General features: G+C 34.9%; 1 protein-coding gene across 1 annotated transcript in view; it reads left to right on the top strand.

The window, feature by feature from the left end:
• Scml2 (Scm polycomb group protein like 2) overlaps positions 1–17,402 on the top strand; it is a 102,151-nt gene that overhangs the window by 28,700 nt on the left and 56,049 nt on the right. The window contains exons 8-10 of the mRNA XM_036175461.1: positions 4,553–4,636; positions 11,005–11,091; positions 16,136–16,219. Coding sequence (XP_036031354.1) covers positions 4,553–4,636; positions 11,005–11,091; positions 16,136–16,219 — 255 coding nt within the window. The remainder of the gene's footprint in view (positions 1–4,552; positions 4,637–11,004; positions 11,092–16,135; positions 16,220–17,402) is intronic.

The raw sequence follows: 17,402 nt of genomic DNA, 5'->3' as shown, positions 1-17,402 counted from the left end.
TCATTTATATTTTTCCTCTTCGTGTGATTTGTAATGCAGTATAGATTAATATACTTAGGACACTGAACATTCTTTTTGTTAGGAATGAATGAAATTGCTAGAGATGCTACGAACCCAAAAAGGCATGAAATCTAAAACGTGATTATTTTCTTGTCTTATACGAACAGCTTGGATCAAGTGTTTCACTTGTGTGAATGAGAAGGCTATTATGATGCAAAGAAGTCGCTTGGAATAAATAAAAAGGCTTTTCTCTCATTTAAATATTTTTTCCTAAATATTACAGTAATTACAAGCAGTGCCTCAACTTTGAAATCTTCCTTGGTTCTGTGCTATGATATATTTTAGCAGGATTCTCTTAAGGCTATTAAAAATGCTTTGGTTAAAGGAACATGCAGTTCAAAAGGATAACTTTCTCGACAGACACAATGGATTGGTAGTTAGATTTTACGTATCTTTTCATTTCTTTCCAAATTCTCTGACCCAGGGTAACCTTTGGTCCTTCTTGGAGGGTAAAAATGAAGGGAGTTTGAGCAGGTGACTGATGATCCCTGTCTCAATAGCTCACAGACAATATACAAATTACATTACCAGCCCCCTTTATCTATTCCCTTCACTCCTCCCTCCTTAAATCAACAATGCAAATAGCTCCATCCCCATTTGCTAGAAATGCAGGCTTGCTCAGGCAACATGGGCTTTGTTGTTGAGTCCTTTTCTCCAGAAATACAGTTTTAATCCTGGTTAGAAAGAGTAAGGCTATGAAGTGGAACCTAAGTCATCTTAATGGTAAATACAGCAGCAGCTTGTCACTCTGGGGTATTTCTAAAGGTAGGAATTATCTTTATACTGTAGCTAAAATCTGGTTAAAGAAATCTATTGTTTGCTTTGTTAGCTTTTGTGCACTACATATACCAAAGACTTTAGACAGTCCTGTTTTAAATATTACTTATTGATACTTTTAGCACTTATTTGAATAGTCACTTTCAGAAGTTGTTTTTAAAATACATGGGGAAAAATTCAGTCTTTGATTTTTTTCTACCATGAAAATGCTTGTATTTTTTAAAAGCAAGGAACAATCTGATTATAAGTAGTATTTAATTATTTAGATGAGCAATTTATAATGAAAGCATATTTTTTCTCTTAAGTTTTAGGAATATGACCATGAATAATTTTCCACTGACTTTGAATGATACTTACTAAAAACCTTTACGCTATGGAAATATGAATAACATTTTGCTGGTTATTACATCAGAACATTTAAATGTTTTTTTTGTGAAATTTGTAGCAGTTACTGCTGTGATTATTTTGAACAACACAGTGGAAGTCAGTGCTAGAAATTCTTCAGGAAGAAAAAAGATACTATTTAAAATTCAAGTGATTTTTTTTCAAAGCTTATATTGTTAAATTAATTTCCAATTCACCTAAAACTGCTTTTTTGTGTGTATTTTCTTCTGAAAATGTTAATGATTATAGCTATTGTACTTTTTTAATACTGTCAAGTATATATTTGTAGCAGTTGTGAAATAAAATAGTCACCATGGAAAATATTTCCCCAGAGAGGTGAAGGGGATAGTTTACAATGCTTCTGTGATTTATAAGCAGAAAACTCATATGCTTTTAAAATTTGACTCTAAAGCCCTTCTAAATTCTGATTGTGATTTCTTGTTTATTGATTTTTTTTTTTTACTTCTTTACTAGGATGAATATTTATGAGACACAACTATATAATAGGACTGAAAAAGCATGTAAATATTGTTCGATCTAATTTTAATTTAGTATAGAAAGTGTGCCAAGGGGAAAAAAACACTGTTTTTCAAGGATAGGATCTCACTCTAATATGGGCTAGACTTGAATTTGCAGCTGTTTTTCTGTGTCTCCCTCGCCCAAGTGCTGGGATTATAGGCCTCAATAACCATTCTAGTTTTTTCCTTCTGTAACTTTTTAAAATAACTTAAATCCACAAGCCAAGTTTTGCAATAGGATTGAATCAAAGTTATAGATAGAACCTTTAAATATAGTTCATTTTTGCTTTAGTTATATAGGCATAATGTTTTAAATCTCTTAGAAATGGCATGTAATTGGTTCTCATTGACTGTGCTGTATTTGACACCTTCCAAAGTAAAGTCTCTTAGATGAATCCTTGGTTTTCTGAAACGGATCATTTCCTTTTAAATAGGAGTCACTTTTCATTGTGTGTTTAGATATTTTTAGTACTGGAAAATGTCATTGATTCTTATAAATCTATTTGGATCATCAAGAGACTCAGGAAAGATGATGGGGGAGCTGAGGTCCAGACTTGTTAATGTTATTAGAGTCATGAAGTATAGATGATAGATAAGTAGGCAATTAGTGTAAATCTTCAGATTAGAATTTAGAAATTGATGCAAGACCCACCAAGTTTTAAAATAAAAACTGGGACAGTTACCACTAAATTTTAGAAACATTATTTTCCTTTGTAGCTAGTTCTTTGTCCTTGTTATAATCAGTTTGTAAGTAATAAATATTTGAAAATGGAAATGTTAGGGGACAAAAAAAATCATCTTTTTTTTCTTCTTGGGGGCACTGTGTAGGAAAGTAGAAGACAGTGGGAAAATGGTATCTAGAAGTCTAAATCATGACACAGGAAGAATTATAAGTGGAAATCTGTGGAATTGGATGGCTAAAACATAAAAGAGAACATGTATTCTTGTAATAGAGGTAGCATTGTGTGTTTGTTAGAATTCAACTACCTGGACAACAGAGAACCCTTTTCCTTTATGGAATGACTTTTTGAAGGACTTCTAATTAATATAATTAATCTACACTTGAATTCTGAAATTGCTTGAGACTGAACTGTAGATTATTGTGTATTAGGTTTGAGGACACTAAAGATCACTGCTGACATGCAATGAAACTGTATAAATATCTGTTATTTTTAGTTCATTCATAGAGAGTCATCCCTCAGTATCCTTAGGGGATTGGTTCCATGGCCTCTAAAGATAGCAAGATGCAAGGATGCCCAAACCCTTTATAAAATGGAGTATTTGTATATAACCTATTTATACCATCCTTTATATTTTATCTTATTATTTTTTTGGTTTTTGGTTTGTTTGGGTTTTTTTTTTTTGATACAGCATTTCTATATGGAGTTTTGGTGCCTATCCTGGATCTTACTCTGTATACTAGGCTGGCTCTGCCTCCCAAGTGCTGGGATTAAAGGTGTGCCACCACCGCTTGGCCTCCATCCTTTATATTTTAAATCATCACTAGAATACTTTCACCTGGTCCAATATAAGTGCTATGTAAATAGTTATATCATTTAAGAAATAATGACAAGTCTGTATATGTTCAGTAATGATACAGAATTTTTTCCTTAGCATTATCTATCTATTGGTGGTCAAATCTACAGATTTACTATAGGGACAGCTATATGACTATTTAAGTGGAATGTTATGCTTTGTCAAATAATATTTTCTTTAGAATAGCTGATTCTGTTATTTACAGAAGTGGCTAGATTATTCATCTTTATTGAGGCATTTTGCATTTTTAATTACAAATTGGTGTTTATTACAGAACATTCAGAAAATAACAGTACAGTGGTCAGAGGCTAACCTAAAATTGTGTATATGCTTTCCTTCAAGAAATAATGATTGCTAATATTTTAGTATATAGCCTTTAGGATATTTTAATTAAAACTTAGGATATTATTTGCTAGTACTCATAGAGACCAACTAGAAACATCTTATAGAGCAGGTATTGTATTGTTTTCATATATATACAATTATATTGATATATGGATATATTAATCTATTTACTTACTGTTATCATAATTAGTCGACAAACTTACTCTACGAAATGTTAAAGAACCAAGAAATTTGTTGGAAAGTACTCCTCCATATATTTGGTGTACATTTTTTTGCTAGAATGTATATTTAACCTATGAAATTGTAAACTCAGTTAGTCTTACTCAAAGTATTTACTTTGAGGTCAAACAAAAGAAACCTGTATATCAATAAAATTGAAGAAAACGAAATCACCTACTAATTGGCTTACCAAGAACACATTGGTGCTTATTTACAACACTAGTTTAAATTGTATTCCTTTGAGGTTTACTTTATATTGTGATACTACCTCTTTTATCCCTATTTTTACTGATTTGAGTCTTCATTGTTTTGGCTAGCTTAAAGGTTTATCAGTCTTACTTATCTTTCAAAAAATCAAATATGTATTGTCTTTTTCCCCTTTAGGAATTTTTAATTTGGCTTGTTTTTACTTTTCTAAGACCTTTAGATAAATCATTAGGTTATTAATTTGATATCTGATTTTAATGTAGGCACTCTTAGCTATAAAATTCCATCTTTATATCAAAAGTGTGTGTGTGTGTGTGTGTGGTCTCTGCCAGCCAAAAATTAAAATTATGTGAATTAGGCCACATGAGAATGAATATTTTTATGACAACACTATATTAGAATATATAAATTATTACTAGAAGCTTTAATATTTGGCATGCATCTAAGAACCTAACATGTTCTAGTTTTTAAGTGCATATAATTTTTTCCATTTTATTTCAAAACAGCTGAAAAGAAACCAAGGAGCAGAGGAGTGACTAGACCTTGGAAAGATGGAGCCACAGCTTTGGAAAGTGTAGAAGCAGCCCCAGGTGATTAACTTTTTCTGCATCAATCTAAAAAATGATTCCTGTACATTGATTAAGAGTATAGCGTTTTCAGAAGGAAAGGCTCTTTTTATGTTTTAAGAAAACAAAAATGTAAATCAATGTTAAATTGTTAGAAATTTTCACTGTGGTAAGTCAGTGATGCTTCGTATTTAATGAAAGCCTACTTTTGAGAAAATCAGACTGTTTATTGACTATATGAAATTCTAATGTACCTAAAACTTCCATTTAAGTGGCACCTTTGTTTAAAATATTTTTAGTTTTACATTTTAATGCTTTTCTTTGAGAATTTCATATAATTTATATTGATCATATACTTTCCCTGCCTCCAATTCCTTCAGGATCTTCCCATACTTCCCTGTCCACCTGAATTCCTGTTTTTGATGCTATTAATTAATAAAAGAGAGCAAAACACATAAAAATGGGAGTCTGGTACATGTTTTCAGACTATTCTGGAACATGGGGCCTGCCTTGGAATGGTAGCCAGTGTCATTCCGGTGTACAAATCTGATCTTCTCTTATCCAACAGGTCTCAATTGTAAATTGATTCTTAGTGATTCTTGGCTAGGGCTGGGACTTTGTTGTTCCTACTTCCTCTCCTCCATTCTAGGATTTTTTTTTTGTTTGTTTTGTTTTTCGAGACAGGGTTTCTCTGTGTAGCTTTACGCCTTTCCAAGAACTCACTTGAACTCACTTGGTAGTCCAGTTTGGCCTTGAACTCACAGAGATCCACCTGGCTCTGCCTCCCGAGTGCTGGGATTAAAGGCATGTGCCACCACTGCTCGACCATTCTAGGATTTTATCAGGCTTGAGCTTGTTCAAGTATTATACATTCTGTTGCAGTCTTTGTGAGTTCCTTTCTGCATCTACCCTGTTAGATTTTGAAAACCCTGTCTCCTTGAAGACTTCTACCATCTCTGGTTCTTCCAGTCTTTCTGTCCTCATTTCCACATAAATCCCTGAGCCTTGACAGCAGGGGTTTAATACAGACATCTGTGTAAGGTTGGGTATTTCAAAGTCTTCTCACTTTCTTCAGGTGGTCTACTTTTAGGTCTCTATATTAATTGCCATCTACTGCATGAAGCTTTTCTGACAGAGTTTGAATGATGCACAGATCAATGAATATGTCATTTTAATATGTTTAGCAGAATAATAATGGTTGATTTTTTTTTACTCCCTAAGGTCCCAAGACCTATCTTGTCACAGGTTATTGGCCTCATTGACATTGTCAGTTATAGATTCCATTTCATGGGATGAGCCTTAAGTCCAGTGAAAAACTGGTTCATTTCATAACATTCTTACCACTATTGTGCCAGTGAGCATATTTTGAAGGCAGGTGGTTATTGAGTTCAGAGGGTTCATAGCTATATGGTGTTGATTTCTTTTTCTGCTAGTAGTGTCTATAGTACATTTTAGTAATGTGAACACTAGCCAGTAAGGGTGAAGCTTCCAGTTGAGTACCAGCTGGGTTTCTCTATGTACCATGACATAAATATGTGTTATGTTCAGCAAATTAAAACTATTCTGAGGCCAGGCAGTGGTGGTGCACGCCTTTAATGGGAGGCAGAGCCAGGTGGCTCTCTGTGAGTTCTAGGCCAGCCTGGGCTACCAAGTGAGTTCCAGGAAAGGCACAAAACTACACAGAAAAACCCTGTCTCGAAAAAACAAAAAAACAAAACCAACAACAACAAAAAACTACTCTGAAATTCTTGTCAAATTGTAGAGGGTTACCAATAACAAAGGAAATGGCCTATGGTGTTAGGGATTGGGTCTATGAGAAAACTTTGGCCAGTACCTCAAAAAGAAGTTCCAGGTACTAGGACTTTTATTTGTAGTATGTGCTGTAAGTTTGGGTTGTTGTCCCTCCATTTCATATTACCATTTCACTTAAACTCTTTTTAAACATGTACATGTATTTCTCACCAAGCTTTTATTGTACTGGTTTGCCCTTTGATGGTTTGAAAGGTTTTTCATGTTATCACTTTCTACATTCTCTCTTCTAACCTCTCCCATCCTCCACCCCTTAAACCCATATATTTCTTTTACATTGGTCATACTCCTAACCATTCCTACAAGATTTATAAATGTGTCTGTGAATTGTACACTCTCATCATTACCCATATATATGCTATGTAACTGATGATTCCCACTGAAGGACATGAGTTGTGATACTCACAGTCTCCATCTGGCCTGACACTCATCTCCAGGCCTGAATCTCCTTCTCCTTTCCTGGGACCAGTGAATCACTGATTTCAAATATTGATTTATTCATTTTTTTTGCAGAACCTCTGTCTCTTTGCTATATTTTATATCATAGTCGTTGAGTTCTCATCTCTCCCTGAACTGCCTGGCTGAATTTATTTACCTGTTCTTTTAAATCCACTTTGAGGTCATTAATTGTCTGTAAAAGTAGACTTTTGAATTCTTTGTCCAAAATTTTTACCATTTCAATAGTTGGATTTGGTTATGTAAGAGTTGGGAATGTAATATATATTTATCTCTCTGTGTGCATGTGTTTTTGTACATGCATGCAGGTACAGAGACAGAAGAGGGCACCGGATACTCTCAGCAGCTATAGTTACAGGCAGTTGTGAGCCACTTGATTTGGGTGTTGGAAACTGAACTCATGTTCTATGGAAGGGCAGCAAAAATACTTTGAATTGCTAACCCACTTTTTTTCAGTCCCAAAGAGAGTTTTAAGATGGTATAATGGAATGTGTAAACTCACTTCCAGAGATAGCCTTTAAGCTTCATTTAAAGTGGAGGTTAGGAACATTTGTTGAATGGAGCAGAGAGATAGAGGTGGGAATTTAAACAAAAGAAAACATTGTAACAGGAGAATATAGTTAGAAATCAATTGCAATAGCTATTCATTCATAGAGGTTCGAGTGGACATTACAGAGGGCCATAACCAGCACATGTAGTTGTGTGAGGAGATTGTTTTTTTATGTTCTTTGATAGTTATTCTTTTCTTTAAAGCACACAAAAATGTGATAAACACAGAGACTATATGTATCCTTCAGAATGTTTACTGTCTAGCTCCTTACAAAACAAAATTGCTAACCTCTAGTTGCTTCTGACTAGAAAAAGTAGATGAGAATGTGACTCAGAAGCAAGAGCTGACTCAATGCTCAGAAAGGGATACTTAAATTAAAATTATTGGTGGTATTGAACAGTTATGAAAGTTGAATCAGATATGGAGCAAAGCCAGAAGAAACATAATGGATTGAATGAAAATACAAGGAACTATGAAGAAACTTTACAATGAGAATGTAATACTTGATCAGTTTGTCTGAAATAAAAGATAGCAAATAAGGGATTTGAAGGGTATTCAAAGGGACACTGTTGTCTTGTTGATAAAAGAGTTCCAGAAATTGACAGGAGTAACCATTTCTAGGAATTTAGGTGAATCTTTGTTGAAAATGTCAGTGTGGCCAGGCAGTGCTGGCACATGCCTTTAATCTCAACACTCAGGAGGCAGAGTTTTAGGCTATCATGTTCTACAGAGCAAGTTCCAGGACAGGCTTCAAAGCTACACAGAGAAACCCTGTCTTGAAAAATCAAAAAAAAAAAAAAAGAAGAAGAAAAAGAAATAGAACGAAAATGTCAATGTGATGCTCTGATGCTAGTCAAATCCTGAAAATGGATGACAGAGAGACAATGTTAAAAAAAAAATGTGAGTAACATCACTAGAGCTCTTTAAAAAATAGTGGATACACTGAACCAAGAGTGTGATGTAGTAGTTAAAATAAGAAGAATCTGGCTTGTATGGGTGAATTAGTTGTAAATGGAGGGTGAAGTTATGTTGATAGTTAAATGATTTTATATTTGCCTTGGTAGCTAAGGATAGCCTACTTCTATTAAGTGATTTGTAGAACTAAAATAAGAAATTTACAGAAAGATGGGGTATTTGCTATGACAAGTCTTAGTGCAAACTGTATGGTCTTTGGATATGAAAGAAACAAGTAGTAGACTGCTCATACAAAGGCCTCAGAATGATAGCAGTTGGGCTTTAAACACAAGGGCATTTTTGTGTGGGTATATATGTTTCATATATCTCCTAAAAAACAGTTTTATTTAGAATGAGTAATTTTTGTTATGTTACATATTCCCCCTGAAATAACCAAATTGTGAAGATATTAATACTGAAATATCTCTTTTTTTAAACATAGACACAAGTAACCTAGGAGGCAATTTACACAAAATAATACAATTATCTGAATTTGCCTACCAGCTAGCTAGCTTTTTCATGACACTATAGAAGCATCTATATTTTATAATAGGGTGCTTTATTATTTGGCATATAAACAGGAACACAATGGAATACACTGATTATATCAACCACATCTTAGTCTTCTTTAGAGACCCACAGAGGTTGCCTGGTGAGAACTTACTCAGGGTCTGAGAATCTGAGCTTTCTTTATCTAGCAGGGCTGCATAGGGGGATAATTTGACCATGGACATGTTACCAGGTGTTTGGAGGGGTCTACATTTGGCTGTACAGTGTGCTTTGATCTAGCACGGGGGAGGTCTTTTGCCCCACCCCTGTCAGTGTTCTAAAAAGCCCTTTTGAAGAGGCAGAAGGGACCATTGGGTTTTGATCCTGCTCCTCTTGAAGCTATCCTGTGTTTCTTTCTCCTTTTTGGTATCTTTCTATTTAATATTTTCTTATTCCTCTCTCCTCCTCATAGAATCCCTTTAAAAGGTGGGAGCTGGCCTCCCACAGTCTTAGTTGTAATTGTATATCATTTTTATTTTTCATTTCATATCCCCCAAAAGCTGGAAAAAAAAACCATAACCAACCAACCAAACAAAAACCCCAAGGGCACTATATTCACCAACCTTTTGGAGGTTGAAGACAGACCTGTGAAAGATGACAAGGCAGCCCTAGGTCATTGCTTTGTTTTTTATATTGATTTGCAAGATAATTCCTGTACATTGAATAGTGCTTTCAGAGGAAAGGATCTTTTCTGTTTTAGGAAAACAGATATAGAAAGTAGCCCAGTGATACACTGTTCACTTTGCTAATCCAATATTTTTGTTTTAATTAAAGCTTCCTTTTTTTAGAGAAATAGACTATTGCCTCCTTTTTTGAGAAATAGACTATTTCCTGATATGTGAAATTTTAAAGTATATAAATCTTCATTTATGTACCATCTTTGTTTAAAATTATTTTTCTATGATCATGTTTTTCTTTGAGAATTTCATACAATTGATTTTTATCACATTTCTTGCACTCCTCCAACTCCTCCCAAATTGTCTGTCACCTTTCCATTCTGTAGACTTCATATTTTTATTCTTTCTCTTTTTATTATTTTTAATAAGAGATTTTTCTATTCATTTTGCGTATCAACCACAGTTTCCCCTGTCCTCCCTCCTCCCACCCCCACCCTTCCCCCCCAACCCATCCCCCATTTCCACCCCCTCCAAGGCAAGATGTCTCATGGGGAGTCAGCAGAGCCTGGTACATTGAGTTGAGGCAGGTCTCTCTTAAACAAATGTGGAAAAACACATAAAAAAATTGGAATTCGATTTGTGTTGGCTGACTACTTTTGAACATATGGCCTGCCTTGATGTGTATTGATATACTGTGTATTGCTGTGGATTTTCATATGACTTTTTGAAAGAATTTTCTTTTTAAACCTGGGGTATATAGCAGTTGTTAAAAGTTAAATAAGAGTCTGGTAAATAAAGTTGAATTAATTGTGAATGAAGGATAAAGTTAAGGCAGCAATTAAATTTAATTAAATAATCTTTAAAAATCTGATATTTGCTCTGATAGCCAAATATAGACTACTTCCTATTCTATGAACAGAAGAAGTGGCATAAAAAGGTTCTAGAAAGATGGGGCATTTGTTTTCACATATCCTGTTTATTCATAGTATATGTATGGTCTTTGACCCAGAAGAAGCAATTTTGTAGACTGTTTCACATTATGAAATAAACCCTCAAAAAAGTGTAACTGAGGTTTGTACACATATATTTGTGTGTATGTTTCAGATTTCTCCCTGCAAAGAAGTTTAGAAATATTACTTTTTAATAAGTAAAATTCATTTTTTTCTAGTAATCAAATTGTGAAGGAATTGGTTGTGTAATTTTTCTCTTCTTAAACATAGACACAAATGATCTGGCAGGTATTTCTCACAGATAATATTAAAGCCTTATCAGAATTGGTATATTACACAACTGGAAGCCACATATCATATGAGTCTAATGGTATTATTTTATTGACAGAACTATAGAAGATTCTATGTTTTATTATAGGAGGCTTTATTATTTGGCATACATAAAGGAATATAATGTGTTCTTGCTTTTAATGTACATCATTTTTATTTTTATTTCATACCTCCAAGAAGCTGCAGAAAAACCCAAGGGCAGTATATTCACTAACCCTTTTGAGGATGAAGACAGACCTGTGAAAGATGAGCAAGCAGCCCCAGGTGATTGCCTTAATTTTCCATTTGATTTGCAAGATAATTCCTGCACAGTGAATAATGATGTGATGTTTTAGAAGGAAAGACTCTTCTGTTTTAAGAAAACCTATAGAAAGTAGCCCAATGATAAATTACTCGGAATTTTTAGAAGTATTCTAGTCCAGAGTTTTTGGTTGTTATAAATTAATGTATTTTTAACTACTTTCTGATTCTATGAAATTCTCCTCTATGTAAATCTTCATTTATATAGCAACTTTGATTTAAATTATTTTTTAGTGCTTTTAGTAGTAATATGTTCATGCATTTTAATTTTGTTCCTTTTCTTTCTCCTCCCCCATCTCTTCCCAAATAATCCTCTATGTCTCCATCTTCTGGACTTCATGTCTTTACTTTCTCTTAAACAAACATGTAAAACACATTAAAAAAATAGGAGTCTGAGTTGTGTTAGTCAACTATTCCTGAACACCTGGTCTGCCTTTGTGTGTAGTTGATATAATCAGTGTTATTCCATTGAAGAAAATGGATTTTCCTTTTCTAACAGCTATCAATTTTTGGATAGGGCTGGAATTGTGTACCTGCTTCCCTTTCTCCATGCTGGGATTTTGTCAGGCTTGAGATTGTGTAAGACGTCCATTCAGTTGCAGTCTTTGTGAGTTCCTTTGTGCATCTGCTCTGTTGTTTGAAAAATACTATCTGGGGAACGTCCTTTTCCAGCTCTAGCTCAACTCTTTCTACCTGTTCTTACACATAGATCCCTGAGTCTTGAGGGGAGGGACGTATTACATACCTATTTAGGGTTGAGCACTGCAGTCTCTTGCTCTGTGCATATTGTCCACTTGTAAGTCACTGTCTTAATTATCCCCCACTGTAAAGAGCTTCTCTGATGATGCTTGTGTGATGCACTGATCAATGAGTAGAGCAATCTGTCAAAGGAGTCATTTTATTTCTATGTACATTCATCAGAATCATACTAGTAGGATTTCCTTTCAAGCTTTTGGCCTGCTAATCTCAGGTTCTTAGCTTGATTAACAGTGTCAGTATGGGGTCCATTTAATGGAGTGGGCTTTAAGTCCAGTCAAACAGTCCTTTGTTACTCCCATAACATTTGTTCTATTTTTGCACCAGTATATTTTACAGGAAAGTTGATTTCGTACATCACTAGGTTAGTATATGGGCCAGATTGATGATTTCTTTGCCCCATTTGGCAGTGTGTGTAGCACCTTTTGGCACTATGAAATATAGCCAGTTAGGGTAAAGCTTCCATTTCAGTGTAAGTTTGTAATGCATTCTGCAGATTAAAACTACCTTGAAATCTTACTGTCAAATTTTAGTGAGTAGCCAATAGCATTACCAGTGGCTTGTAGTGTATTAGGGAGGGGGATCTGTGAGAAAGCTTTGGCCAGAACTTCCAAAGGTGGTGACCCATTTCTAAAATAGGTTTTTATTAGGTAATGAGTGGTGTCTGCTTGGAGGGAGGGAGGATCCCTCTATTGCATGGTCACTCTATTGTAACTTTTTTAATATACCTATTTCTAGGAATTTCTATTACAATAGGTTTTATTATGGCCCTTTTGAAGGGCTTCCCTTTTTAAATATCCCTCCCCACAATTCTACCTCTATTCTTCAATTCCTCACCCCATTTAATTCATGTAAATTTTTTGGTCTACATGATTAATCTTTTTAAGTATGTCTATAGCCATTCAGTGTGTTGCAGGCTCTTTTCCTTATTCATAGATTAACTATGAAATTTGTGATTCCTCCTGAAAGAGATGAGGTATGACACTCAAAGTCCTTGTTTGTCTTACCACACTCATAGTCTTCAGGTCTATATCTCTTCCTCATCCCTGCCTGAGAACAGTTGTAAATTGAGTTTTAAATTTTGATTTATTTGGTTTTCTGTGCCTAGATCTTTTATTCAAAATCACTCTCTGTTTAATTTTCTATGCAAGTTACTGAGTTTCTCATCTTATTTCTGAACAGACTGCCTGAATTTTTCTGTTCATTATATCCATTTTGGGCTCATAAATCATCTTTAAAATTGGACTTTTGAATTGTTTATCTTGTATTTTTACTAATTAACTATTTGGGGATTTGGTTATTGGGGAATTAGAAAGTTTAAAATGCGTATTTTTTATTTATCTGTGTGTCATCACATGTGTTTTTGCACACATGGAGGTGTCCCCAGAGGACAGAAGAGGGCATTGGAATTTTCTGGAGCTAGAATTAAAGGCAGTTGTTCTCCACTTGGTATGGGTGTTAGAAATGAACCTCTGGTCTTCTGCAAGTGAAGCAACAAGAACTCTTGCCTTTTGAACCCCATAGTCAACCTCAAGCATAGTTTTAAGGTAGTATAGTGGGGATAACTCAGGTCATTCACAAAGATAGCTTATAGTCTACTTTCATATAAAGTGGGACATTGAAAGCTTTTGCTGAATGTAGCAGAAAGAGAGACTTAACCAGAATAAAACATTGTAGGAATCTACTTAGAAATAAATTACAGCAGCAACTCTTCTTTTGAGATTATCTTGGATGTTACAGAGAGCAGGCTATATCTATTCCATGTACTTATATGATAAGATTTTTTTGTGTGTGTTCTTTGGTTTGTTTTTGTTAAAATCAATCAAAGAAGAACATATGAGAAACCAAATGGAACTCAGAATGCTTCCCGTCTAGCTCTCTACAAAACTAGATTTTTAACCTTTATTCTGTTGCTTCTGACTAGAGCAAGTTGATGATAAATGACTTGGAGGTGAGCTTACTGCTCAGGGTTGTAGAAGGAAGGGATACTTCATTTAGAGCTGTTGATGGAGGTGGACAGTTGAGTTCAAGTTGTACTAGGAATAGAATAAGGCCAAAAGAAACCTAATGGTTTGGATGAAAATAGAGGGAGCCCTGCAGCTCACGCCTGTAATCCCAGCACTCGGGAGGCAGAGGCAGAGGCAGAGGCAGGTGGATCTTTGTGAGTTCGAGGCCAGCCTGGTGTACAGAGTTAGTCCAGGACAGGCTCCAAATCCTGTCTCAAAAAACCAAAAAAAAAAAAAAAAAAAAAAAAAAAAAAAAGATTTAAATAGCAGGGTGGTGGTGGCGCAGGCCTTTAGTCACAGTACTCAGAAGGCAGAACCAGGTGGATTTTTGTGAGTTTGAGGCCAGCCTGGGCTACCAAGTGAGTTCTAGAAAAGGCGCAAAGCTACACAGAGAAACCCTGTCTTGAAAAAACAAAAAATAAAATAAAAATAAACAAAACATTTGCCAGGCGGTGGTGGTGCACACTTTTAATCCCAGCACTCGGGAGGCAGAGCTAGGCGGATCTCTGTGAGTTTGAGGCCAGCCTGGTCTACAGAGTGAGTTCCTGGAAAGGCGCAAAGCTACACAGAGAAACCCTGTATCGAAAAACCAAAAAAAAATAAAATAAAATAAAAAGGGAAAGAAAGAAAAAGAAAAAACAAAAAAGAAAATAGAGGGAACTGTGGCTAAACATTGTAACGAGAGTGTAAAACATTATCAGGAAGGGTGGACAAAGAGACCTTGTTGTTGTTGTTTGTTTGTTTCTTTTTCTCTTTTTGGAGGCCTGCCACCCAGCTCTCAAATCACACAACAGTGGCTTATTCTCAATTAAGAATAGAAAATAATCCTTAGCTTGGCTTTTCCTAAATTATTCTGTCTAGCATTTGTCTTTGGTCTTGTCTTTTCTTACTTCTGTAAATCTTACTCTTACTCTGTGGCTTGCTGTGTAACTGGTTGGCTATTCTCCTTGAGTCCTCCTCTTTCTCTGGCTACTTCTCTCCCTCTTCCCTCAGATTTCTCCTTCTATTTATTCTCTCTGCCTGCCACCCCCACCTATCCTTTCTCCTACCTCCTATTAGCCATTCAGATCTTTATTAGACCTTCAGGTATTTTAGACAGGAACAGTAACACAGCTTCACAGAGTTAAATAAATGCAACATAAACTAAAGTAGCACTCTTTAAAATAATATTCTACAACAGACTCTGTTGTCTTGAAGACAGAAGAGATCCAGAAATTGCCAAGAATAACCATTTCAGGGTATTAGCTGGACTCTTTAATGATGATGTCAAAGTAATAAGGCATAAGTGGTATGGTCCTGGTCAACATCCTGAAACTAATGACAGGGAGACTATGAAAAGAAAAACTAATGTGAGTAACATTACTAGAGTTCTTTAAATTGGGAGTTTTGAACCTGGAATGTAAGTAAGGTTAAGAATAAAACAAGAAGAGTCTGGTGTATATAGGTGAAATTAGTTGTAAATAAAGTATAGACTTTTGGCAGCAGTTGATCTTATATTTGCCCTGGTAACTGAGAATAGACTACGTCCCATTTTTGTGAGTAGAAGTAGAATAAAAATGCTGCAAAAGATGGAATAGTTTTCATCACTGGTCCTATTTATGAATAGCTTTGAGCACAGAAGAAATAAAACTATAGATTGTTTTAAGTTATAAAATAAACCCCTTAAAATGGGAGTAGTTAATCTTTGAACACAGATATATTAGGCTATGTGCATGTATATGTTTGTGTGTGTGTGTCATACCTCTATTTAGAATTGGTACATTTTGCTATGTAAAGTCCTTTTTATCTGATAATCAAATTGTAAAGGTGTTGAAATTGAAATCTCTCTATTTGTTAAAGTGTGAACATTGACACAAAGAACATGGCAGCTATTCTTAACACGAAGGATTGAAATTGTCTAAATTGGGTTACCAGATAACTGAAAGCTGTGTATCATGTGAGCATAATGGTACCTTTTCATGACAACACTATAAGATAGTCTGTATTTTATTATAGGAAGTTTTATTTGACATCCATACCAGGGCATAAGGTGTTTTAGCTTTAAATGTACACAATTGTTTTTCATTTTTTAAAAATAAATGTAAAACTCTTTATTTTTATTTTAAAGTGAACTATGTTGGAGGTAGATATCTAACCAGTCCAGAAAATTTAGTTTATTACTTATGGCTTTGCTTTTGGTATCAAAATAGCAAATATCACAGTTCCCAAGTGCATTCTAATTTTTTTCATTTTATATCTCAACAAAGCTGGGGGAAAAACCAAGGGCAGAGGATTCGCCAAACCTGGGCAAGATGAAGCCAGATCTGGAAAAGATAACCAAGCAGCTCCAGGTGATTGCTGTTTTTATATTTTGATTTGAATATTAATTCCTCTACATTGAATAATGCTGTAGTGTTTCAGAAGGAAAGACTCTTTATCTAATAGAAACAAATACAGAAAATAGCCTAATGATTAACTGCTCAAAATTTTCAGTGTGCTACTATACAACATTGCTGTTTGTTCTAATGAAAGCCTCCTCTTTGAAGAATTAGACCATTGCCTTTATTTTAGAGAATAAAAACTGTTTCTTGATGATATAAAATTATATTATTTGTAAAACTTTGATTTTTGTGGCATTTATGGTTAAAATTGTTTTTCTGTGTTTATTGCTGTTATTTATTCTTTGAAATTTTTTGTAGAATTTTATTTTACCATATTCTTTCCCCTGTCCTAGCTCATCTCAGATCATCTTCCACCATCCTATCCTTTAAACTTCATGTTATTTCTCTCTCTTAAAAAAATGAAAATCACATAAAAAGCATTGGGAGTCTGTCTTGTGTTAGTCAACTATTCCTGAACATATTGCCTGCCTTGCAACATGGTTGATATACCTACCTAGTGTTACTCCAATGAAGAAAGCTGATTTTCCCTTTCCCAGCAGCTATCAGTTGTGAATCAGTTTGCTAAGACTGGGACTTTGTGCCCACTTCTCCTCATCCATGCTAAGAATTTGTCAGGTTTGAGCTTATACTCATCTTGTGCATTCTGTTACAGTCTTTCTGATTTCATGTGTTTGTCTACTCTGTCATTTCTGAAAAATATTGTCTGGTGGAAGTCCTTTTCCACCTCTGGGTAGAATCTTTCTGCTTCTTCTTCCATATAGATCCCTGAGCCTTTAGGGGAACAGTGTGATACAACTATCCCACTTAGCGTACAACACTCCAAAGTTTCTCACTCTCTGCAGATTGTTCAGTTGTTGGTGCCTATGCTATTACCATATAGTGCAAGAAACTTCTCTGAAGAGTTTTTGGCATTATGGTGACCAATATGTATAAAAATATGCCTTTAGGGGGTGGGTTTATTACTGTATCCATTTAGCAGAATCATACTAGTGGGACTTTCACTAAGTTGTGTGACCTTATCCATATTAACAGTGTCAAATATGGGTTCCATCTCATGGAGTGGGCCCTAATTCCAATAAAAAACAGCTGGTTTTCCCTATTACAGTTGTATCACTATTGTACCAGTGTATGT

This window comes from Onychomys torridus, chromosome X, assembly GCF_903995425.1.
Source record: "Onychomys torridus chromosome X, mOncTor1.1, whole genome shotgun sequence".
Classification (NCBI taxonomy): domain Eukaryota; kingdom Metazoa; phylum Chordata; class Mammalia; order Rodentia; family Cricetidae; genus Onychomys; species Onychomys torridus.
The sequence above is the reverse complement of the archived record's forward strand: the minus strand, read 5'-3'. Positions and strand labels throughout refer to the sequence as shown.